We start from the raw sequence: 24,736 nt of genomic DNA, 5'->3' as shown, positions 1-24,736 counted from the left end.
CAAGTCCTTAGCCACATTCTAATCCCTTTATAATCACTTTATTCTGCTTCTCTAATTTCCCATGTGACAGAATATCAGACATATTACTACAGTTCCAAAAGATGAGAGCTAATGTATTTTCTTTGTCTAGAACAATCTGATATCTTTTCCAAGAAAATCATGCTCTTAGTCTGGGATGACCTGCTTTTTAGACTCATGTGCTCTCTACCAACAGCTCTCTAACTACTGCCTCTATTTTTTCCTTTAATCTGTTTACTATTGCACTCATAGATATTTAAGACTTCTTGGGAGTGTTTCTGTATTTATATATATTTAAAATTAAATAGTTAAATGATTCTGCATGATTTTACTTACTTGTCCCACCACCAGGACTAGTCAGAACTAGTGAAGGATGTGGTGCTTCCATGCTTTTATGAAGTGTAGCCACAGCAATAATTTTCCGTTTGTGTATGCATAGTTTGGTGACATCTTCGTCCGCTTTAACATCTTCAGCAGTTCTCTGCTTTACAGCAGCTCCAGGATCAAAATTAAAGACCTGAGAGTAAAAATTCCAACGTTTAAAATAATGATTAGAGGCAGCAAACTCACCAAATACAACTAAAACAGAAATTTTACATAAAATCAAATTTACTTCTGTTTCTCAGAGGTATCTGACTGCTCCTGCACTGCTCAAGAGATGAAACAGAAGTCAGTGTCTGGTTCTGATTCTCACACGTTAGCACGATGCTGTTGATGGTAGGTTTCCAATTTAACAGGAAAATGTTAAAACACCGTAAAAAACGAGTCAGATCTTTTCCATGCGGGGAGAAAGCAGAGGGAAGATTTCTTTTGTACTTTGGGAAATCTTTGGATGTATACCACTGACTTTATATATACGATCTGAACAGAGATTAAGTCATGGCAGAGCACATCAGCTGATATAACTGATAAGGATTATAGCAGAGATCCAAAATGATGCTTTTTTACCTTGGGAAGAACAAGAGGACATTCTAGGCCACACTTGCATGTTCCATCAGTCAGCAAGTAAGTCTTCACCTGCTCCAAGCAGGATAATAAAGACCCACTGGGACTGTAAAGGAACAGAAATGATGAATACGAGCTATTTGATAGGTCACGACTCCTATCCACCATTCTAACAGCTCACACAGAGAGGGTTTGAAATAACGCAACTAAGATTTCGTATTTTGTTTCATAGTACTTCTTGCTTTTAGTCAAAAACTGAGATGATACTTCTCAAAAACAGCCAAAAAATTTTTTTAAAAGGAAGCTTTCATTATAGAAAAAACAAACACAGCGAGTGCGGAGAAAAGAAAGCAAGTGAGATTATTGATATTTACTATTCACATTACAATCCTGCTTGCAAGCCTTAACAACACTAAGATAATTCGTCTCCCTCCCCTCTCCTGTAAAGCGTAACACCCGGGCAGCGCGCAGCCCCCACGAACCTCCTCCCCTCCATCGCATCACCCAGTTCCACGCAGGCACGACAGTCACCGGCACTTTTTAGGACCGGGACCTAATTTAAGAAGAAAAAAACCACACACGAAAGTGTGTTTCAAGAAGAAGGAGAAAAAGGGGCCCAGTAACAAAACTCTGGGTCTCTCGGTTGCATAAACAATTTGGTTTCATTCAGTCAAAATTTCAACCCTCTCACTGGAAGTAGAGAAATGTTACAGCAAGAAGCCAGTCCAGTGAGTTTCTGATAAACCGCACTCGGGTTTCTCCCACCAGAAAATCATTATCTCCATATCCAAAAATAGGATATTGGAAATCCTGTTACGGCAAAATCACTAATTCATAAGATAAAAAAAGTTCTCATGTCACAAGCCTCTGCGTTCCAGATTGCTCTTTATTACTTAGCTGTCTAATCTGTTTATCAGGGAGAGAATACAATAATTTATGAGGAATGGCTAAAATGCTGGTTCTCAGTGGCAGCTGTAAATAGCCCTTATTTTAACAAAAACAACTTAGGTGGCATAGTTTGGATCATGAAAACAGCCAAGAGTCAAAATTCCAAACTACAACAAACTTTTGCAGTTAAAACCCAACGTATAAACACTTAATTCTGCACAAGAGCTAAGTCACTTACAAAGCAACACCTTCAAGTGACGTTCAGTTATGCTGACAGATTCAGTAAGTAATTTATGTGCCAGACTTGTCCTGAAACAGTTATTTTAGAGAAAAGCGCTCAGGTCAAATACGTGCAATAGTGACAGTTCTGAGGGTAGAGCAAGATGAAAGAGCAATCTAAAAATAATGGGAGAGGTATGCAGTGGTAGGTAGGTCAGAAGGTCAAACTTCCCCTGTCTCAAACTGAAATACTTGGGGAACAGGGGGAAATTACTCTTTATTTTTATTTATTTTAATTTCAGCTACAGACTGGTTAAACCACGAGGCTCCCATTATCACATTTTAACTCGGTGGGCATCACTTCGTCTCTACTTTGGCTCCGCATCTCCAGCACTGGCCGATGGCTTTGGACTTTCCCAGCCTGTCCTGCCCACGCACGCAGGAGCGACTGCTCACCCAGGCAAGGTCCACGCTTGAAGATGTTCTTCCCAGGGGGGAGACTGAGACTGGCATTTGCTCTACGTTATCCCATCTACGTTTCTGTGATGCTTAAATATTTGCGTTAAAAGGCATCCCTGGGAATATTCCCTGGAGGTGTCCAAGTCCAGGCTGGACGGGGCTTGGAGCAACCTGGTCTAGTGGGAGGTGTCCCTGCCCAGGGCAGGGGGTTGGAACCAGATGATTTTTAAGGTCCTTTCCAACCTCAACCATTCTATGATCCTATGATTCCATCCTCTGGAGTCAGGATGCCTTTTTATTTGCATTGGTAAAAAACGTCCACTGAGCAGCGAGAATAAAGCTATACCACCACAGCTTTTTTTTTTTTTCCTATTTCTAGAATAAAGGGATTTTAAATCACCTTCCTTGGCGTGCAGTTTGCCTGGGCGCATATATCCAGTTCAGGCACAAGGAGATTCTGTGTCCTGGAAACAACAGACCCGAAGGGCCCGTTCATACGGCACCGAGGATCGGTGGTGGGTGTAAAGGAAGGTCTGGACACTCGCGCTTGCCAGGAGCGCGCAGGTCAGTCCACTCAACCTGTGGCACATGGGATTCAGCATCCCTACTGCACATATATGCGTGGTTACTTGTCCACAAGAAACACCAAAATCTAAAAAGGGCCCATTTTCCTGTTTCTGCCTTGTTCCCGGGCAGACCTATGTAATTGCAAAGTATCTTTTGCATGTAGAGATTTTCTCGCACTTCTATAGCGCAAGGGATAATCAGCAGCTTCCTTTGTAAGAAACTACCAGCTTTTTTTTTTTCCATCACTGAGGTCATCAAGAGGTTTTCCGAGCCCAAAGAAACAAAAAAGAGCAAATTATAAAATATAGTAGTATCTGTTACTGACAGTTCTGAAATCTTTTCCTCTTATTAAAGAGCTTTTCTCAGTTTATTCCACTGCTGACTCTAAGCTGAAGAAGAGATCTAGGTTCTACTTAGAGGCTGTGGTATTGTTTTACTAAGAAAAGCACTGAGACTCAGCTCCGTGCCTTTACCAGGTAATAAACCGAGTTAATTAATGGATTTAATCCAAAGCAACTGTTGACAGCTGATAGAAGAGCGTGCACGCTTTATAAGGAAGCACAACTAGAATGAGTCCTTATCCAGCTGGGATCATCTATTCTAGTTAAATCATGTCAGATCTTAATATATACACTAATTTTCCCTTGGATATTTTTTGAGTCAATATTGTTTGACCTTTCATTCTCTCAATAAATGCTGTGCGTATTTTCAGGGTGGTTGCTCCTTCAGAAGAGCCGGGCAGCACTAGCGCAGGTGACCCAGGGAGGTTGTGGAAACACAATCCTTGAAGATGCTGCTGGCGAAACCAAAGGCTGACCCGACCGAGTGTTGCAGACGCTCCACGTCAAGCAGGAGGTTGGACTATTTGACTTCCATCCTCTCCAACCAACATGTCCTACCCTGGGCTTTTCACCAAGTAAGAATGTAAGAGCCGTGGACCACACCAAGTGTGTTGTCGAGCCTTCCCTTTCATCGGAACGGCTTAGAGAAGGCAACCAGAAAATTAACCATTGGATTAAAGAGGGAAAAAACGTACACAGGGGCAAAACTCGGGAGGAGGGCAGAAATGCCACAACCCTCTCCAAGCTGAGAAAGGCAACAGGTCGACTTGATTAGCCGGGCCAACTGAATAAAAACAGTGTTTTCCGTAAGGCAATTCAGAACAGAAATATTAAGAAAGTTGCCCTGAACAACTACATATAATAAGAAGGTAGAAAAGCAAATAACTGGCAGAATTATACCACCTTTTACTAGTTTATGAACATGTAAGACATACGCCTGAAGAAGCAGCACAAGCTTTGTGGCCTGCTTCTTACAGCTATAGAAAATGGAAGTTCAAAAGCAGGTAGGATCGTCAGATATATAAAAATACCAAAGCATTGTATGTCCTGACGCCTGGATACAGGGATGATAGGAAAAAAAACCCCAACCCACAACTTTTTCTTTCTCATTGATTTTTAACTAAGGCAAAGGCCCAGTAAATTATAGCTGTAATGAGAAATATAAGGGGAAGGCGATTTATCTTTGACATGCGTATCACTGACATGGATTTTGTGTGATTCTGCTAATTGAGAATATAAACAAGAAATCCCGGAATGCATTTGATCTTTTATGGCAGTTTAGTGTAAAATTGGGGTATGCTCTGACTTGTTAAAGAATTTTGTGTTGGTAATACATAAAATGTGGGGAAGAAGTGGTTATTTTAATCACAGAATTGTGGAATAAGATTAAGCAAATAACAGACTGGTAATCATTTAGACTTCTGTGATGTAAACCTGATGAACCCATATTTTGTTAAAGCTAACTTTGATCTTTTTTCCAATAACATTTAATTCGTAGCCTGTTCGTCTGAACACATTCATTTAACAGTAATTTCAATGCATTTCTTTTGTGACTGTTCCAGGGTGATGCAAAAAAATCCAATAAGCTAACAAAATAAACAAATAAACTACCTAAAACTTTGGATTTAGGCGTGTGTTCCTGTTTTTTCTACATGAGGAATGTGGGGAATCCACAGAAGTAAATCTTGCTGGAGACCGTCAGTGGTAGCGAACACGGAACATTCACAGGGCACATAAAACCTGCTATTTTCTGCAGCTAAGTACACCAATTAAATTTCCTTTCAAAAGAGAGTTAAATAAAACACAACAGTTGTGTTGCTGACAGCAGCAGCAAGTCCCACTGTACCTTACCTGCCATGAGCTGTCTGCAAGCCAGATCACTGCTTTCAACTCCCCCAACAAAGGCTCTTATCAAAAGCCCGTGGTGGTGCAAGGAAAAGGCGATGCCTATGCATCTGGGAGTAGGCAAAAGACAGCAGAGATTTCTCACCATCTCAGGTGTGGCGTGTAACTAAACCTCTGGTTCGTCTCATTGTAAAAGGTTTGAATAATGAAGATATTAAGTAAGGTTAAATCTGCTACTGCTCAGCTTTCAAATCCGCATGACAATAATAAGTAATAAAGAACTATTCATGCCTAAAGCAAAATGTATAGTAAGGATTATCAAATTTTCAAGACCAAGCAATATTAGATTTGAGAGTACACTAAGGGCATGCAAACGGCACAACTGACATAAGTGGACTCCACTAATAGCAGAAAAAAGGATCTCGCGCGTCCAAAAGAACAAGCCCTTGAAGTTTTTGAGTACCAAGGATCAGCCGAGTCACGACTTTACCACACGTCCTGGCAGAACTACAAGGAAAACAAAAGAGCAACCACCTGGGATAACCTTACCTGATATAGAGCACTCCACTTTGGTCCACCCGCCGCTGCCAACCAACGGGAACTTGCACTGCTGGTGGCCCTCCATCCGTGTCCCCTCCGTCACACTCCTTTCCACCATTCATTTTTCTGTTTCTGTTTATGAGTCTTCAAAGATATCAACAGTAAGATGATATCCTTTTACTACATGTCATCATGGCCTCCCAAAGAAGGCCGTTCAGCACACCTTTCCCCAAACTGTACAAAGTGCATTGGGAGGCTCCAGCTCAGTTTGAAACCAAGTCCTTAAAAGTGGCCATTTTTGTTAATGAGTCACTTTCCCATTATAATCCACATTAAATATGCAATGTTTAACTCCTTATATATTCATAAGGATGAACTATATAGATAAAAATTAGTGCTTCCAACTTGGGAAAATCATAATTCACCAATCCTTTGTTACCTGTCAGAAAGGAGAATGGGGAAAAGGAGAATTTCTAGTTCAACAGCATGGCTCCAAGCTTGATGACTGTCTAAGATAACTTGTATTTTGTGAAAGCTCGTCTCATTTTTATAAATATGAGTCAGATCTAATACCTCCAGGTATTATACCCTTTATATGCCACATTCTTTTTGTTTTCTTTTTATCTTCCGTTCATTATCCAAGTTGTCTTCTTGAGTTTCTTTCATGACTCCCTGGCTCCAATGAAACAGCCTGAAAAATACAGATATAGAAAACACATGAGCCATTTTCTGAAGTCTTTCAGCCCAGTTCAGTAACTCATGAAGATGTATACAGCTGCATCCATTTAAAGAGCTTAGAATCAAAATTTTAAATGTCAATGAAACCATGAAAATAAGGCTTAGGGTAAATATAAACCTGCTAGCATATTCTATTTATATGTGAATGCAACAGAGCTACATGTTAAAAGCTAAGAGAGTACAACTGTTATTAAATAGTTAATGTACAGTTTGGGGGAATTAAGGGATGTATCTTTTAACTGAATAGTTTCACATATGCTTCTATTCAGAATTATCAACAGATGACGAGCTCAATTAATGTCCTTTAAAAACTGTTTATAAAACTGAATGAATTTAATGTGAAGGAAGCTGCTTCCAGGGTTGATAATATCCATAAAAATGGAAAATCCCTGCATTCAGACTAAATTAAAATAATAATTTCTTACAAAAAATTTGTATAATAAAAAGGGAGAAGCTAGCATCAATGCACTGATCTCAGAATACCTATGAAAAAATCTGAATATCCTAAGTAATAATTTCCCCCTGTATGATTATACTGTATGAGCAAATCTTCATGACAGAAGTTCAGAATGATGCAAACAGTGTTATTCCCCCAAAACGGGTTTTCAAGTTGACCAGCTGAGACTTAACTCTTCCGACTGGACTTTTTATTAAGGGGAGACAAACATGGAATGTGTGACCCAAATAGTAAATGCGTCAGAAAAAACCAACAACCCTTGGACTCAAATGTAAGACGTCATTGATGACTATGGCAGGAACGGTGCTAACAGGTTTCATTTGGAATTGCATGTCACTTCTGCCTTATTCCTAATGCTGATGTTATGCTGATATTTTAACACACAGTAAACGTCAGTATAGACCTGACTAATTTTGATAAGAAAAGGTATTTTTTGAGATAGAAAAGGAACATAAAGTCTTAGGATCCTACAACATCTCTGCAACAAGAGTAGCAACACCAGGTTACATCTATATTTAACAGTAACAACAGTTCCTTCCTTCAAGACCACTAAAGGAAGACTACAGAGGCATAAATAATAGTCCTCAAAAATATTCCCTTAAGTACACTTATGCTGTACGTTGTCTTCAGATGTACTACTTATAAATGTAAAGTTCAAAATGCTACATGAAGCAAAAAAAACTAGCCATGGTATTAAAAAGAAGGATGCGGATGAGAAAGGAGCCGGCCGGACCTACCCCCTTGACTAAGGCGCTGAAATCAAAAGAATACGGAGCGCGATTTTCAGAATAAAGAGTGCGATCCTCTGCAGGACAAAGGCTTCTAGAACAGCCTGGCACTGTTTTGCAGGGATCTGTTTCAACTAGGACAAGAAGAAATGGCCTCAAGTTGCGCCAGGGGAGGTTTACGATTGACATTGGGAAAAATTTTTACACCGCAAGGGTTGTGAAGCATTGGAACGGGCTGCCCAGGGAGGTGGTGGAATCGTCATCCCTGAAAGTATTTATAAGACGTAGATGTCTTATACGTTTCTAAGACGTGGACGTGGGGTCTGGAGGACAAACCTTATGAAGAACGACTGAGGGAGCTGGGGTTGTTTAGCTTGGAGAAGAGGAGGCTGAGGGGAGACCTTATCACCCTCTACAACTACCTGAAAGGAGGTTGTAGAGAGGTGGGGGCTGACCTCTTCTCCCTGGTGACAAGTGATAGGACGAGGGGAAACGGGTTCAAGTTACGTCAGGGGAGGTTTAGATTGGATATTAGGAAACATTTTTTCACTGAAAGGGTTATTAAACATTGGAATAGGCTGCCCAGGGAGGTGGTGGATTCACCATCCCTGGAGGTGTTTAAGAAAAGGGTAGATGGGGCACTTAGGGACATGGTTTAGAAGTCGCTTTTGTCAGGGTAGGTTAAAGGTTGGACTCGATGATCTTAAAGGTCCCTTCCAACCTCAGCAATTCTACGATTCTATGACATGGTGCTGAGGGACATGGTTTAATGGTTTTTGTCAGTGTTAGGTTGATGGTTGGACTACATGATCTTAAAGGTTCCTTCCAACCTAGACAGCTCTATAACTCTTCTACCCTCTGGAGCACTCCAGTAGCTTGTAATCCTTGGCTGGCCAAAACCGGGAAAGGGATGAGGAGACCATGCTGAGATCCTGGTCACTGCCAGCGGAGAGGTGACCCAGTACCAGCCAGCGAAGGTGAGAGGGAATGTCACACCAAACACCTTGCCGTCTCTCATATGACAACAATCTATCCTTTAATCTCTAAATCTGCTACGTAGGAATAGGATTTGGAGAGCACTTGGCAACAGTTCAGGACTCTCGAGTCCTCTCAGGTTTTCAGTTTAGAAGTTTTGGTGGGTGATTGGTTTTATCCCGATTAAGGCGGCAGCCGATGATGTCTCATCAAAACCGAGGCAGAATTTACCTTCAAGTTTCAGCGTTATTGCTGAATGCTGCATAGGCATTTTTATTACAAGTCCCATGTAAGGCTAAAACAGGTAAATAATTTCCCTGTTGCTTTTAATGAGAATTAGCTTTCTGTAACACAGTAAAATCAGAATCAGAAAATATATATTTAAAACACTGGAAGCACGTAGCCTAGAGAAGGCTGCTCATCTCTTAGCCCAGTCTTGCTGTGGCTCATGTTGCTATTTAGGGCAATTGCACTGGATCCATTACGAGAAAATAATAGCCATCAATTTCTTTTTTGCACAAGCAGCAAGAGACACTTCGAAGTAACCTTATATTTCTCCTGGTTCTGCAATGCCCTGCCTCAGCTAACGTCCCATTCCATCACCACCATAATACTTATCATCATCTAATCAGATAAACCATTTTTCGGTACTGCACATAGCTTGAAATAGTACTAAAAGAGGCAAAAGAATTCACTTAACCGCTTCTTCTGTGGAAAATATTTAAATATTTTTACTCAGTACAGTGAAACGGAATAAAACGGCTGTTTCAATCATATACCTTCAGTCAAAGCTTATTATTTGTATGACTTTTTCTTGAGAAGTACTAGAACTGTAAACGAACACGAGGGTTTGAGTGATGTAAAAAATAAAAATGAATCAGAGCACCGGTATGAAGATCCATGTTCCATTCCACCCCAGGTACAAAAATACTTCAAGCACCACACTCGCTCTAAGCGGAAAACAGGCAACAATGCTATTCACATCATCGAAATTTGACCTTTTATCTTGTAATTGACTGCGCTCATACGCCAGTTGGGGTCTGTGAGGACACGCCGATGTGTGTGCGTGCCATGAATTACAGAAGAGGGCGAAGGCTCCCTGGAAGCTTCTTAGCACATGGCTAATCGGTGTGTAACTAGCCATGTAGAAGGACACAGCTAATCAGCGCGTAACTAGCCATGTTTTATGTGTTTATAGCAAAAACGCTCACGGAAGCGAGATTTTTTTCACTGAAGCCCGGCACACTTTTGTGCAAATTTCCACAAACCGCAGGCGATAAAATACCCAGCACATACTGGAACCATTGCACATTTCTATTGGGCATGAATGGCAAAAGTAAGAGGTTGCCATCAATGTTTTGGTATAAAAATTCTTTACTAATGTGCAGAGTTCATATGTGTTATTTTATCTAACTCCATAACAGCATAGAAAAGTTAAGGGTACTACAGGTCTCTCCAAGAAGAGTTAAACCTCTCAAATCTGGTTCAACAACGGACAGACACCCTTTGCATTTTCCCAGTAACTGGTTATCAGCCAAACAAAGAGTCACGCAAAGGTTCTGGCTGGAAGGGACCTTGAAGACCACCCAGTGCCACCCCCTGCCCTGGGCAGGGACACCTCCCACCAGCCCAGGTTGCTCCAAGCCCCGTCCAACCTGGCCTTGAACCCCTCCAGGGATGGGGCAGCCACAGCTTCTCTGGGCAACCTGGGCCAGGGGCTCACCGCCCTCACAGCAAACAATTTCTGCCTCACATCTCATCTAAATCACCCTCTTTCAGTTCAAACCCTTCCCCCTCATCCCATGGCTCCCCTCCCTGATCCAGAGTCCCTCCCCATCTCTCCAGTAGGCCCCAACTGAGCCAAGAAAATGGAGCTAAGGAAGACAGCAGAGAAAAAGACGACAAGAGTCACTTAAACTAGGCTGGGTCTGGCTCTTTTTCACCCTACCGCTGGCACAGGCAGCTTTTATAGTACATTTTATATGATAAGGCAGCCTAGACCAGAAGTTGCATGTTTAAGGGGCAACTGGAGGGGACAGTGGCACCACTCTATTAGATTTGGCAAACTGTTGTGAGGTTGAAGGAGACATTTAGATCCCAATAGGGACCAGGCTGACCGTGAATGCTCTGACACAGAGAGCATCCATTTGGTTATTCAAAGCCCAGAATCCTCCAACTCAATTGCAGAAAAATCCCGTCTCTTTTGATGTACCATTTCCCCCTTCTCCATCCAAGTATTCTATCTGAAGTACTTTGGATTGGGATAGAAAATATTTGGATTTTGGACGAAATCCAAAGTATTTTGGACACTGGATTCTATCCAAAGGCCTGATTTTCATCAACCCATGTAATAAATACCTCTTCTCTGTAATCTCATAACAACTCCAGACAACTCATGTTATCTCACCACGAGTAACACAACTTTCCACATCTAAATCAATTACTTCTTTTTTTTCTGTGCGCCAAGACATGCTGTATAGATTTGTTTTGCAGTCCAGTTTCATTACAATACGCTTAAAAATATTTCATTGGAGAACTATGCAAAGTTACACTGACTTGTTTCCCCCCTTTAGCCCCTTCAAACCCCTCCTCCCATGGAAAATTTCTCCTTAATTTTCATATGCTGAAAGTATGTTTTCAATTTTTAATGCAACCACCTCACTTTTTGAAATGCTGCATTTTAGGAAGCCTCTTTGCACACTCAGCTGTTAAATGTTTATTTTAACCATTTTTTAGTCAAGTGGTGAAATTGAAAATTTGGTACAGAGTGAAAAGAAACTTAAATAAGATACTAATAGTCTGGATTCAGATCTATCACATACGATAGGAATACCAATATAACATTTCTTTTATTAATAAGTGGACATCGAGCCACTTAAGGCAAAGTTTGACAGACTAATATTGCAAAGATGCTCCAATACCTTTTTCTTACACGAACTTGAAAGTGTGCCCAACAATTCCCGGTATGACAGAGAAAGGCTGCTCAGAGCTCGGAGATCAATGACCGCCTCTGATGCACAAACCCCAGGGCTTACTTATGGAATGACCAGATTTTGGGTACAAAGTTTCGGCAACACTCAGAACGTACACAAAACACTGCTTGGAGATACAAACTGCAGTCTCACTTCCCAGCCTTTCCATTCTATCCCAAGAAAACCTACAAAATAAATTCAGAAAGAGAAATGCCCTCAAATCACCGTCTTGGGCTTTGAGAACTAACAGGAAGTTTTAGCTTCTTAAAAAGCACTATTTTCAAACCACGATGAGTTAAAATGAGTTTTTATTTAGTTATCACTTGCACATTATTAATCTATTTAAGTCTATCAAAGCAATTAGCTAGGATTCTCCTGTATCATCTAATTAGATACAAATGTTGCACCACTTTTTGGGAATGCTTTTCCATTTTGAAAAGAAGCGTTCTCTTGACTAATTACACTGGTATCGAATACTTTATGAAGCCCTATTTTTAAGGGAGTGATTCAACAAACAAACGTGCCTGAAGTATAAAGGAAACCTTTCTTCTGTCAATCTTATCTCATTGCATTGGTATCCAGGACCACAATACAGCTGTACACACGATATACTCTGGTCTTTGGTGGGAGAGACATCTTCATCTTACTCCTAAATGCAGAGTATGAAGGATACATTGCAACAACGAGAAAACTGATCTGCACCGAATGACTTAATTAAAATGATACATTTTTAATTGCCCTAGTGTCGAATCAGTTTATACTAGTCCAAGTACCTTTGGTATTGAATTATTTTACACTGTAGAAAGGGCAGTTTATTTTGTACTATAACAGGGCTTCTGCATTCCTGGTTTATACAACTTTTGATGCTGTAGAACTTTTTAGAATTGGAAGATCCCAATCTAACCACTCGCTAAAATGATAGTTATTTGGATTAATTCACTCATAAATAGCAAAAGTGTCAAGAGTCCTGGCCACTGTACCTATCTCTACAAGCCCAGCAGGCAATCTTTACCAGTAGCCCACTGGCCATGTCTTACGTGCATGTGCTTGGACAGAATCCTGTGTTATTTGGTTTCCTATGCTGCCAGACTACACAGAATCATAGACTTGCCCGGGTTGGAGGCGACCTCTCAGATCATCTAGTCCAACCACAGTCACGAATAAAGCAATCGCTTCACACCTACTCTTTAGTAATCTATACTAATAAAACAATAAAGAAAAGATTCTCATGGAGAAAGACTAATTTATGTTTGTGGATTCTAGCTGCTCATTAAGAGCACACAATACGAATCTCTTCCCTTGGAGCATTTTGGACCTGCATGCTGTTACCTAGTCAGAAGTTGTAACCTTACACCCGATACCCTTCCTACTAATGCCCATAGAGCAGGTAAAAAGTAGAGTCCACTGAACTGCATTATATCCTCAATTTAGCGGATTTAACTGTGCCATTATAGTTGTCCAATGGCTGAACTGGGAAGGAGCATCATTCTTTTAGCATCCTTTAGTGTATGTATAGTACACAAACCTGAAAATTTCTCAGAGTACGACTGCCTCTAACCACATGAAAGAACAGAGAACGTACGCCCTTTGTGCACACACGTGCACGTATGCGCACACACACAGCATCTCGGAAAGGGTTTTGACAAAAAGCAAAACTGAGCTACACGACAATCAAAAAAATGTCAGGAGAAAAAAGGATTTTTCTTTTCAAACCTCAGCTCTGTCTACTCAAGAAGAATTTAATAAACACAACGGCCACCCAATAGAGTCCACAGAAGAATACATAACGCTCTTTCAGGCCTTCCACCACATTAATTTTTATCTTTACAAGGGAAATAGGTCAAAACTGCGTGCGCGTGAGACAGCCCTACCTTACTGTCAAAATAATCTAAGCATTCAGATTTTTTAAAAATAAAGACAAATAATTGGTATGCGGTTTAAATCAAGTTATTCTGAAGACAAGAATCATGTCACCATTATCAAAACCTTTCTTAGGGAATATAATGAAATAGAATATTACTAACCTATACGTTAAGAAGAAGTGAAGAAATGTTATTACATCCACTTTGGCACTTTAGGAGAACTCGTATAAGGAAATGAGGAACTTGTATAATATACAATGTCCATCTTCAGCAACCTACAAATCTAGGAGGAGCAAACCTGGACTTGGATTTTTTTTTTTTTTTTTTTTTAAATGGCCAAAAGCCATTCATACATAGCTAAACCAATCCTATACAAACTGATTATTTTTATATTCTCTGAAATAAGATGGCAAGTGAAGTACTACATCGCAGAGAAGAGCTGCACAGTGATCTCCCTAGCCAAGCATTTTAAAGTACTAAGCTTTCTACAATATAAAGAGAATTTATACTTGAACTTTTCTTCTGAACAGCTTTTCTAGAGTTCTTTTTATTCTTTCTTCATCACGCAGTGATGATACATCATCAGTTCTGCAACTGGGAAGGACACTTTTTGGGGGCTTTCTTTGAATAGAAATTTCTGTCTCCTCCAAAACCTATCTTGCCATAAGGAAGCCATAATTCTTTAAGTATTTTGATTTTGTTGATCTATTTTGATTTTGTTGGCTTTTTGTCAGAGTTGGGTTGATGGTTGGACTAGATGATCTGAAAGGTCCCTTCCAACCTAGGCAATTCTGTGATTCTAATGCCTTTCCAGAATTTAGTACTTTGGAACACGCATGAGTAGATCTTAATTCTCTGTGGCTTCAGGTGTCTTTCATGGTTATAACACTGAAACTTTTCTACACCAATTCTCATTCTACAAGAAACTATCAAGCTCTAGAAGAGTCTATCAGGGAAAGTTACTGGACTCCACATCAAGGAAAAAAGATGACTGCAAAATGTGGAGAAAAAAAAGCCATCTGCGCCTGCAAGAGAGAGAATTCAGACCTTCCAAGACCAACTGACACAACCGAAAAGAATATGAATAGAGAAGAACCTGCTTTGTCACAGCGAGATCACTCTCGCTAACGTAATCATTAGAAAACAACCACTGAAGACATTCACATTTGTCCAAAAAAGTGATAAGGAAGTTAAAATTAACATATACTTAAAACTCCAAGAGCAACACACTCATTATTATGAAATGACATAGTTAAAAATTAGCGAAATAAATATTACAAGCATTTAGAAAGAATTTATAAATATTATTAAATTTATAAATATTTTAAAGTTTCAGACCAAAGTTAAAATTATTTGAAAAGAAGATCCAAGCACATGAATAAACAAATAACAAACTCTTCTTTCAATTCCCATGTTTCAGGCTTCCGAAATTCTGAAATAGTTAAATATAGTTTTGTAACAATTTTATAATGAAGATTATTTGAATTTCAGGAACACCTGATACAAAATGTTCTTAAGGTATCTAATAAACAGATGCAGAAAACAAATAGGTAATAACCATTTGTAAGTGTTCAGTTCTAGCTGACAGCTTTGCTGTACGTTATTGACTTACCGGTTACCAGGGAAATAGTAATTTGTGGAAACAAAAAAGTTAATTTGAAAAGAAAAGAGTATTTAAATGTAACGATTTCAAAACCTGAACATGAAAACTCAAATTAGATTTTAGATATGTCGTTAAAGAGGAAAAAATCAGGTTGCTGGGAGTATGGCGAAAGGCCCCGCGCTGCTGGCATAACAATTACCGCATTACCCCCAGATCTCCATTAACTGTGCACTGGAGAATATCAAAAATTAAGCAATAAATGGTAAAATTGAAAATCATACTCCCATATCTTAAATGCAGAGGCCTCAATAAACTCTACAAACCTCCCTTGTGTTAGACACCTGAAGTTCAGGACACAGCAATATTTAAATCATTTGAATAATTCCGATTCAGTTTCTGCGCAAGAGAATGTCAGAAACATAGTAGGAGTGCAAATTAAACCTGTAAATTATGCTTTTGTGCCAAAGTAATGAGTCACGTGACTATACCATTTTTAGACACGGGGAATTTTTTCTCCAAGTGCCATTTTTTTAAATTGTTTACTGAATTATGTATCTCTACTCAGCAATTTCCCTCATGAAAATACTCTTACGTTATTAAAAAAATATGATAACATAAAAATCAGCTATTCAGACACCTTAATGCAAACCCTACAGCCTTATCTGGCATAAACGTAATAGCGCTTGAGAGCTTGGGCTGCCTCTTCAGGTCTGGTGTGCTACAAACCTGTACAAGATGATAGATGAATCTCTAGCATTAGTAGATTATTACTGTCTTCCAGTGATATACTAATCGAATGTGGACGTATTTGGAGAATTTGGCCCTGCTGTTTTATTTAAGAGACAGACAGTTCTCTCTGTTTTCTAAAACAGGACTCAGAAATTCAAGGATATTTAAAAAAAAAAAAAAAAAAAGTGGGCAATTTTAATCCTTCTAAATGCTTTCACTCCATGAAAATGATGACAAATATTTCTTTCCTGATATACAAGAGGTCCATTAATTGTTAAGTTTAATAATTTTTAAATGAATCTTTATGAAGATTTGTATACATGACCTTTCCTTCTATAGCTTCTTTTTCCGCTTCCCCTGGTCTGAGTCAGCCGTTTTATGAATATACCATTCCATTTAAAAATACTCTTCCTCACCCTCCTATTAAAAATTCACGTTTGGTTTGTTATTTAAGATAGGTGAAATAAGTAATGCAAATATAAAGTATGTTTTAATATACTAATTAACAGCAGGGCACAGGACTTAAAAAAAAAAAAAAAAAAAAAAGCCAGCCTGACCTTTTTCCTCATTAAGCATTAGATTGAAGGTGGGTACGTTCATCTTGTTCAGTCCGAGCTGAAAAACAAAGAGATCAGTCGAAACCAAAGATAAGCAAGAGTAAGCAATACAGTCCACGTGTGATGTTAAGATTTCAATACTGCATGATTCTGAGTTATTTCTTCATATTTATAAACACTTAATCAGAGAGGTTCCTCAGAACGTTATTTCTCTTTTGAAACTCTGCAATAAATACCTGTTTCCACTTATTTTGGACACACCACATTTCCATAAAACACCATGAGCACAGATAAAATAGCTAATATTTAAGAAAATTGCTAATGTACAACTTCTTTTTAAAAAACCTACTCTACTGAAGTTTAATCTGTATTCCGGCAACAAAGACGATAAAGTTCTCGACTGTACGCCCGCCACTGGTTTCAAATAAGATTTTGTGCTTCATGAGTGAAACCCCTTTTTCCCGCGTGGCTGTCCCACTCCCCTCTCTCAGAGATTTACTGTTAAGAAAGCCAAGGTATTTTTAACCTACTAAAACGAGCAAAGCGCCTAAGTGTTAGTGTCTGTGTATTTTTGGGTTGAATTTTGATACGACAATTATCAGCCGTATTCACACTGACACCTTAATAACGACAAATTTCATTGTCTAATAAAACCGTGAAGACTGCAGTCTGGCTCCTAGAAGATGAAACGTTTGTTTTTATGATAATAAAAAGCATTCTATTCTCTGTTTCAGTACAGGGGCTGTGAAACTCTCCTTGGAAGTGTTTTGCCATCCAAACATGATATTGTTAGGTTTAACGTAGAGCAAGATGGTACCTGGTAACGATGCTCGACTCTGTCCTGCCAAGCCAGCCATCCACGGCTTTGCTCGCTTCATACACTATAAAACCGGATTTTCCCGCATGTGCAAGAGACTGCACATACGCTAAGCTAGACAAAAAGGGTTTGATTCTCTTCAGAAGGAACTAAACAAAAGGGTGAATCACATTCAAGCTTGTCAAGTACAAGAGAATTGCACCAGCTCGTCAAGGCAGAGAAAAGAAATATGACAGTTAAGGACCACAGGCACCCAGAAATTAAACCCATGTGTCCCTTGAAGGATGCTGCACATCCGAGAGTTTTAAGAACAAAGCTCCAAAAAAGATGAAAACACACTACTTCATCCCAATCGAAGGACAATGCGTTGTGTCAGAGACTAAGTTAAAACTCAAACAGTCCTTTATTCTCTGAATAGGCTTGAAAAATGCCTCTGGGAACGCAGACAGTAGGTGCGTAAGACAGATATTTCGCATGTTCTGGCCCCATGCTCCAAAAAGTGAGCTATTGGAAAAAAGGTGGGCAAAGAACCACTTAGTGAGCTCCTCATCACAACATATTTAAAACTTGATCAAAAGAAATTCATTTAGTAACACAAATATATTCTGTCACAAAACCCCCTACATAAATAAAGCCATTTGTGTCCTGAAGAAATGCCATAAACTCTTGGCAGGAAAATCTAAAAAATAGGAATTCAAGCTACAGAGAGGTACGAGAGCTTCCCACATTTGTTTTGCATGTATTTATTTCCTATGTTACATTTCAGCCTACCATCTCAATGGAAATCTAAATTCAAGGAAATCAGTGGCAAACTCCCAAAGGCTGCTGAACCTGAACTTCACTCCATTTTAAAGAGCTTTTCAAAGCCTTTCAAAGCATTTTATTTAAGAAAAAAGGTCCTTTCGTTCATTTTGTTGTCATGAAAACTGCCATAAGTAAAGACTTTAAAACACCATATACCTCAAACTGAAGTACATTATCAGTAACAGAAAAAGTTTGCAGGGAAATAAAACAAAGCCAATCCCACAATTAAGCTGACAGAATTAGAGAACCTGAGGATGTGAAGAGGGATCTCGGGAGAGCAATCTGCTCAGCCCACTGCCAGTGGAGGAAGGTCACAATCACCAAGATCGTCTCCGAAAGCTGTGTCTTTATGCATTTTTAAAAGTTTCCTATCATAGACTATATGACAGTTAGAGGGAAAATATCCCAGTTTTTCATCCATATTTGCAGTCAGACGAGGTAAACCAAAAAAAGTTGACACTGTTTTCTCTTTACATCTATCCTAAATTATCCTTTGTGCAAATTAGATTTTTTTTTTTTTTTTAAATCTATGGAGCAACTGCCGCCATTGCTTTTATAAAAAACCTCTTATCTTTTTAAAGCCTTATGCCCATTTTACAGCGTTCTCTTTTTTCCTAGAACAAACCAACCCAATCCTTTCCGCTGTTGCTTCAACAGTCCTGCTTTCGAAATCTGTCAAGAGCTTGTTGCTCTCCTTTGCTTTCTTCTGGCTAATACAAATTGTCTTTAAAGTGCCCAGTTCTGCAAAATAATCCTGCCTGAGGTCTCCCGGACAGTGAACACATACCGAAGCTTGTGTCTGATACTGGCACTACACACTGTAAAAATTCCCAGCGCTCTAGGAATGAAGGATTTGAGATTTTTTTCCCCCAAGCTCTCCAATTGTCTTCCTCTTATAGAGGCAACGTGCAAGAAAACTCAGAAGTTTCTGGAAAAGGTATTATTTTTAATGCATTTTCTCAAGAAAAACATGAGTGCAGAAAGTAAGAGGCATTTTTAAGAAGTGAAGAGATTCTCATGGAAGGAGAAGTTCAGGAAGAGAAGGTTTAGGGAGATCTTGCTCTGTCCAACTAGCTGACATGTGGTTAAGGAGAAGATGGAGCCAGAATCTCCTCTGATGTCCAAGTTAAAGGATAAACAGCAGACCCATGTGCAACATGGAAAGTTTTGAATAAATATTAGGAAAATAGAAGCTCTGGGGGAATCTTCCCAAAGCATATGAAAGAATATGGGGCCAGGCTCTTTTCAGTGGTGTCCAGTGGTAAGACACTGGTAACGGACACAGACGGCAACACAGGAGGCTCTGTCTGGACACCAGGGAACACTTTTTTTTACTGTGAGGGTGATGGAGCATTAGCACAGGTTGCCCAGAGAGGTGGTGGCATCTCCATCCATGGAGGTATTAGAAAACTATCTGGACATGATCCTGGGCAACCTGCTCTAGGTGACTCTCCTTGACCAGAGGGGTTGGACAAGATGACCTCCAGAGGCCCCTTCCAACCTCAGCCAGTCTGTGTGACCTCCAGATATCCCTTCAAACCAGTATCACGCTATAGTTACATGATAATTCTGGCTCATGACATCCCAAACTACTGGCTTTGCTAACTTCAACAGGAAACATGACACAGTGCTTCAGTAATACAAGTGTGTACATCTTTTCAACCAACGTTATGGAGAAAAGGATCCCTTCACGTATACACTCAACAACTTGCTTATCTCACAATCCAGGTTTTCTCAGAGACATCCGCCTTAGAACCTGTTCACATCGCAGATTCACCAAATTCAATTACAACATGAGAACATCATCCTCCCTAGAATGCCATGGAACCTGAAAGCCTGCTTTCAAGAATTTAGAATATAAAGTATGGAAGCCAGAGAAATATTTCTAAATATAGCCACAATGGTGGGTTCCATAGGTCCAATTTACAAACGCAAAGGAAAAAAAATATCAGAACATTTTCCAAATTTTCAGAAAACCCCATCAAAGAAGTCTGCTATTCCGTTAGCTCTCTCTACTGAAAGGGACAGCTCTAAAAAACAGAGAATCAAAATGAGTTGTGAATGTCAAGTATTCTGTGCGAATACTGTACATATCAGTTCAGAGGTGATCACACAGAACGCTGTATTTTCTCTGAGAAAAGTACTGATAAGAATGAAAAAATACCAATGTGTTTAAAAACCTTATTTTGAAAAAACGAATATAGTACAGATATTATATTGACTCATTAAGATGCCAAAGAGTCTATTGTAGACTAAAATAATTTTATTTAAAAATAAAAACGTAAACATTTCTTCAACTGGGGCACTTCAGATTAGGGATCTCTTCAGTCTTTTCTGGAGGGATTTAAAAAAGCTTTGGAGAAATCTTAAAGCTATGGAATTAGCCTGGTATTTATAGCTCAGTTTCCTAGTGTGTTCTTTGAGCTTCCTAGGACGTTCTTTTTCTCCATCTGCTGGTTGTTGACATGGTATAACTTTATATTTTGATTATGAAAATGTATAAGAGCATTTCATTTTACATTTTACTGTAAAGTTGTGGCTTCATCTCAGGGCCAGGCTTTGCTACTACAATATAATGTAGGTCAAGAATGGTGCTGAATATTTTCTGATAGAGATAACCGGAGTTTTATTGTTTAATTATGTCAAAATATATTACTACCAATTATGACTAATACTCCATATGAACTACACTGTCACAAAATGGTAATTTTATTACCATTAAAATACTGTGCTTCGTATGCTGTTTCAAAACAATCTGTTAAATCTAGGTCAAGAATGCTTTTTTCTTCTTTGTTCTGTTATCAAAAAGGTCCACGTATGGATGCACTGTCTACCTCGTACACAGATATGAATTGCTAAATTGTTTACTCTTCTACTTCAGCACCATTAAATGTCGAAGACGTCTGCTGTTCTTCTGATTAGGATTTTGAACACTGGCTCAAGTCTTCTGTATTATACTACTTGAAATACATTCTGTAACCGTCTTTACTACCACAGCATAAAACTATCAAAATAGAATCCAAAGTTTCTCAGCTGAAGGAATGCATCGATTTACTTTTGAATACTTACCTACATTACTCCTCATGGTCTTCCTTCTAGTTACCTTGGGGATCTTTAGGCTTCTTAAAATTCTTGATGCACTTTCAGCTTTGCTTTAGACAGTCTCCTGTGTAGATCTCGATAATGGGCTATGTCCATCAAGGCTGGCTCCTTGTCTTACTACACCCCTCATCTGAGGAACTCTTGCACCCCACGTTACATCTGGTGAGACAGTTGCATTATTTAAATTAAAGAATGAGCCAAATGGTTTTATTTCACTTTTCTTGATTGCTTTCTAAGCCCTTATCCAATTACTTTGCAGTATAAACTGTAATAATATTTGCTTTTAAAGAAGGGTAGGATGGTTCTGATTGGAACTGATAAAAAAAGATACCTTTTACTACATTACGGTGGCTCACTGTCCAGAAGAATGAGCAGTTTTCGATAAAAATGAGTATATGGATTTTTATGATGGAACTAATATGCATAAAAAAAAGGTCACATCTTCAGACAACTGGAGTTGGACCGATGCATGCTAAAAACCCTCAGCTACAAAGTCTAGGCTGTAAAGACCTACAATACTGTAAATGGCCTTGGTTATGCAAAAAGTTCCACCAGTATTGCTGATGAGCTATTTAATTAGTCTTTGCACAGGTACACACATACTGGTGAACCCCCAGCTGAAACCCAGCCTGGGGCATTCCGTAACATCTGCCTGTTGTTGAGCCGTTTCCTTCAGAATCGCCACCAAAATGTACCTGTCGTCCTCCACTCGCCCAGACTCAGTGAGGCGTCGATGGTGCCAGTTGCATGTTCTCTGACACTGAAAGCAGTTAACAGTCTTTGCAGGACTCTAAGTCAATTAATTACTTCTTTTAGAGGTGGAATGGATTGGAGCTCGTTAGGTTAGAGGCATATCCAAAAGAGCTAATGTAGGCCGTTAAAGCTTTACACCGGAAGGCCTGAGGACTCAGTAAGGGCACAGTTAGGGATTAGAAATACACATTTAACAAATTCAGAATTATTGGGGATTTTACTTTTTTTTTTTAAAAAACAAATCTTCGATGAAAACAGACGCAACATAGCCAGTTAACGCTTTTTGAATCCTGCATAAAGCCTAACGAATTTGCTCTGATTTACAGATCACATATTTGCAATCTCTTTTAAAGCCATTTGTCATCATAGTAAAGGTCTTGGTTCTTGTGAAAACCTTCTCCCTTAAAAGAGAACCTGTTAATACAAAATGTGAACGAAAAATTTCAGGTAAGCCAAACAAACAGGACATAAGCATGTAAGTCACATAAAGTACCTTGGCTGCAAATACTAAATACAGTATTTACTATGATTATTAAAATATCTCAGTTAAGTTTATAAGCAAAACCTTTTTGCTTTCTTGGTGATGACCTGGTGTTTGGCTTCCATTGACTTTATTAGTACCACTAATTTAACTGAGTTACCAGTTGATCTGCACCTTCCCAATTTAAGGGCAAAATTGAGGCGCAGAGTTTTGTGAAAATAGGTTCCAAAGAGTCTTGCTTGTTCCAGACTGCATTTCAGCAAACAGTTTTTTCATAGAAGAAAAATGAGCAACTCACTAAAGTTCTTCCCCAACCAGCATCGCCTTGAAAACTACGCCCCTATAAAACACATGTCTAGATTTTCTTAAGGTTTGGGGCACTAGACAGCTTCCATGTTTAAACACTATATATGTAATGCTTCTCAACATTACCGGGCTTACCTGTTCTTAATACTGAATTTTTTAATGTATCTAGAACGCTAACAAGGTATATCCAGTCCACAGATATTATTAAAATAATGAAAATTAAAAGATAAATAATAAAACATACATAATGACAAAATTAATATTGCTATTAGTAAAAAAAAAAAAGCTTCTTCCCCTTAGTTGAAAGGGTTAAACAACTTTGCTGAACAAACCAACCTGAACACTGTGAGTTTATAAATGCAAGGAGCCCTACGGGTCTAAACACTGAATAAATATGACTGAAAAAATATACTGCATTTTAGCAGCTAAAGAATTGGGGTATTCAACGCAGAGAGCTGCAGGAAAGGTTACTCCCAACAGAATCGGACATACTGTGAGAGGAGAACGATTCCCGTCTCATGGAGCTGGAGACAGGCTGAAGCATCCACGGGACTCACAAGGTTGGGCTCTTACCAACGGGCCTCAGCTACTCCCTTCAGCTGAGCAAGAAACCAAATGCCAACGTTTTCTAAATTACTCCAGAAATTCCAAATCTTAAAATCTAACCTATAAATGGCATAATTGAAACATAATTTCTTCCTCAACTGTAGAAATGACCGAAATTTTTAACTTGTTTCCGTTGTATATAAGCTGCATGAAATATTTCAAAGAATGAACATTTTTATGTAGGTTATTCATAAAACTACAGATAAATAAGGATCCATGGCTTCATAACATAGCTTATCTTTACAGTAACATAACAAATAGAAAGGTGGTATAACCTACCATTAAAGAATTTGCATACAAATATATTTTAGATCGTAATTTCACTATGGGTATTACATTCTTCAGATAAAATTATTTATTAATGTTTAAACACGCTGAAAGGTATTGATAAGAGACATTTTTATGTAGAACTTCCCTTGAGCATATAATGCTAATCACAGCAAACACTGTAAAACTAATTTACTGGAAACAATTTCAATAGATGGATGAAATAGCCCAAGAATGAAAGCTAAGTCATACTAGGGCTTAAAATAACCGGGTCACGTGGAGGGTGCGAAGCGTTGAGGTGGCATCAATGAAAGAAGCTTCTAATAAAGGCCTCAAGAAATCAACAGAAAAGCGTTATTAACATGAATTCAAATAAATAACCTGATTTTTAACTTATAACGTCTAAAATAGTAGCAATAACTTAATGATCAAAATTGTCCATACTGAGCATACGCAAATGGAAACGCGTAAGCAAAGATGTAATTAAAGTTCCCACTGAAAAAAAATAGACATTACCTTAATTATGCATTTGCCGTTTACAAATTTACTAGCATCAGAATACTAGCACCATAGACACAGATGACCAGCTACAGAGTACAGTTTTATAAAAACGGAAGCTGAGACTACTGGTGATCCTCAAAAGGCTCCTATATGGCGAGCCAGGAGAATTTTTGTGGCCAATTCAATAGGCTCCGCGTTGCTTTTATAGAATCACAGAATCATAGAATTGTTGAGGTTGGAAGGGACCTTTTCCCCTCCTGAAAGTCTTGTGCTCATTCTCCTTTTACCCAGCCTCCCTCGCTTTCTTTGCCTATTAGGAACTACCAGGTTTTATCATAAAGAATTAAAAATAAGCGTTTTTTTTTAAAAAAAAAAATATACAAAGGATATATTTTTTTTCAATTAAAAAAATGGACACTTGACATTGAAAAAAAGCACTTATACTTCAGAAGTCTGGTATTTCATATAAGAAAGTGACTGTCACAGGCTGTCCCGGCTGTTATTAAATAGCACTGCACCATGCACGAAAAGACCAGTTTCTACCATTCAGAGATAAGTACAGGACTTACACAGTGACCACAATATGTTTATTTTTCGATTGCATACATATCTGTAACAATAAGCTTCCCAATGAGTTCTCACCAGGTTGCAGGAAT

The 24,736-nt window shown here is 38.9% G+C and overlaps 1 protein-coding gene across 11 annotated transcripts in view; it reads right to left on the bottom strand.

The window, feature by feature from the left end:
• Window positions 1-24,736, bottom strand: part of MBD5 (methyl-CpG binding domain protein 5) — a 148,361-nt gene that overhangs the window by 41,643 nt on the left and 81,982 nt on the right. For 5 of the 11 annotated variants that reach the window (XM_074594178.1, XM_074594185.1, XM_074594187.1 and 2 more), the window contains exons 4-8: window positions 21,134-21,325; window positions 16,444-16,501; window positions 5,832-6,513; window positions 967-1,069; window positions 355-535 (exon numbers count right to left, since the gene is read on the bottom strand). In XM_074594178.1, the coding sequence (XP_074450279.1) occupies window positions 355-535; window positions 967-1,069; window positions 5,832-5,944 (397 nt within the window). In that variant the 5' untranslated portion in view covers window positions 5,945-6,513; window positions 16,444-16,501; window positions 21,134-21,325. Of the gene's footprint in view, window positions 1-354; window positions 536-966; window positions 1,070-5,831; window positions 6,514-11,641; window positions 11,676-16,443; window positions 16,502-21,133; window positions 21,326-24,736 lie in introns of those variants that run through there. The other 6 variants (XM_074594180.1, XM_074594177.1, XM_074594179.1 and 3 more) reach the window with 5 other exon arrangements.

This window comes from Larus michahellis, chromosome 7 (genome assembly GCF_964199755.1).
Source record: "Larus michahellis chromosome 7, bLarMic1.1, whole genome shotgun sequence".
NCBI classification, from domain to species: Eukaryota; Metazoa; Chordata; class Aves; order Charadriiformes; family Laridae; genus Larus; species Larus michahellis.
Note: the sequence above shows the minus strand (reverse complement) of the source record. Positions and strands in the feature narration are given on the sequence as shown.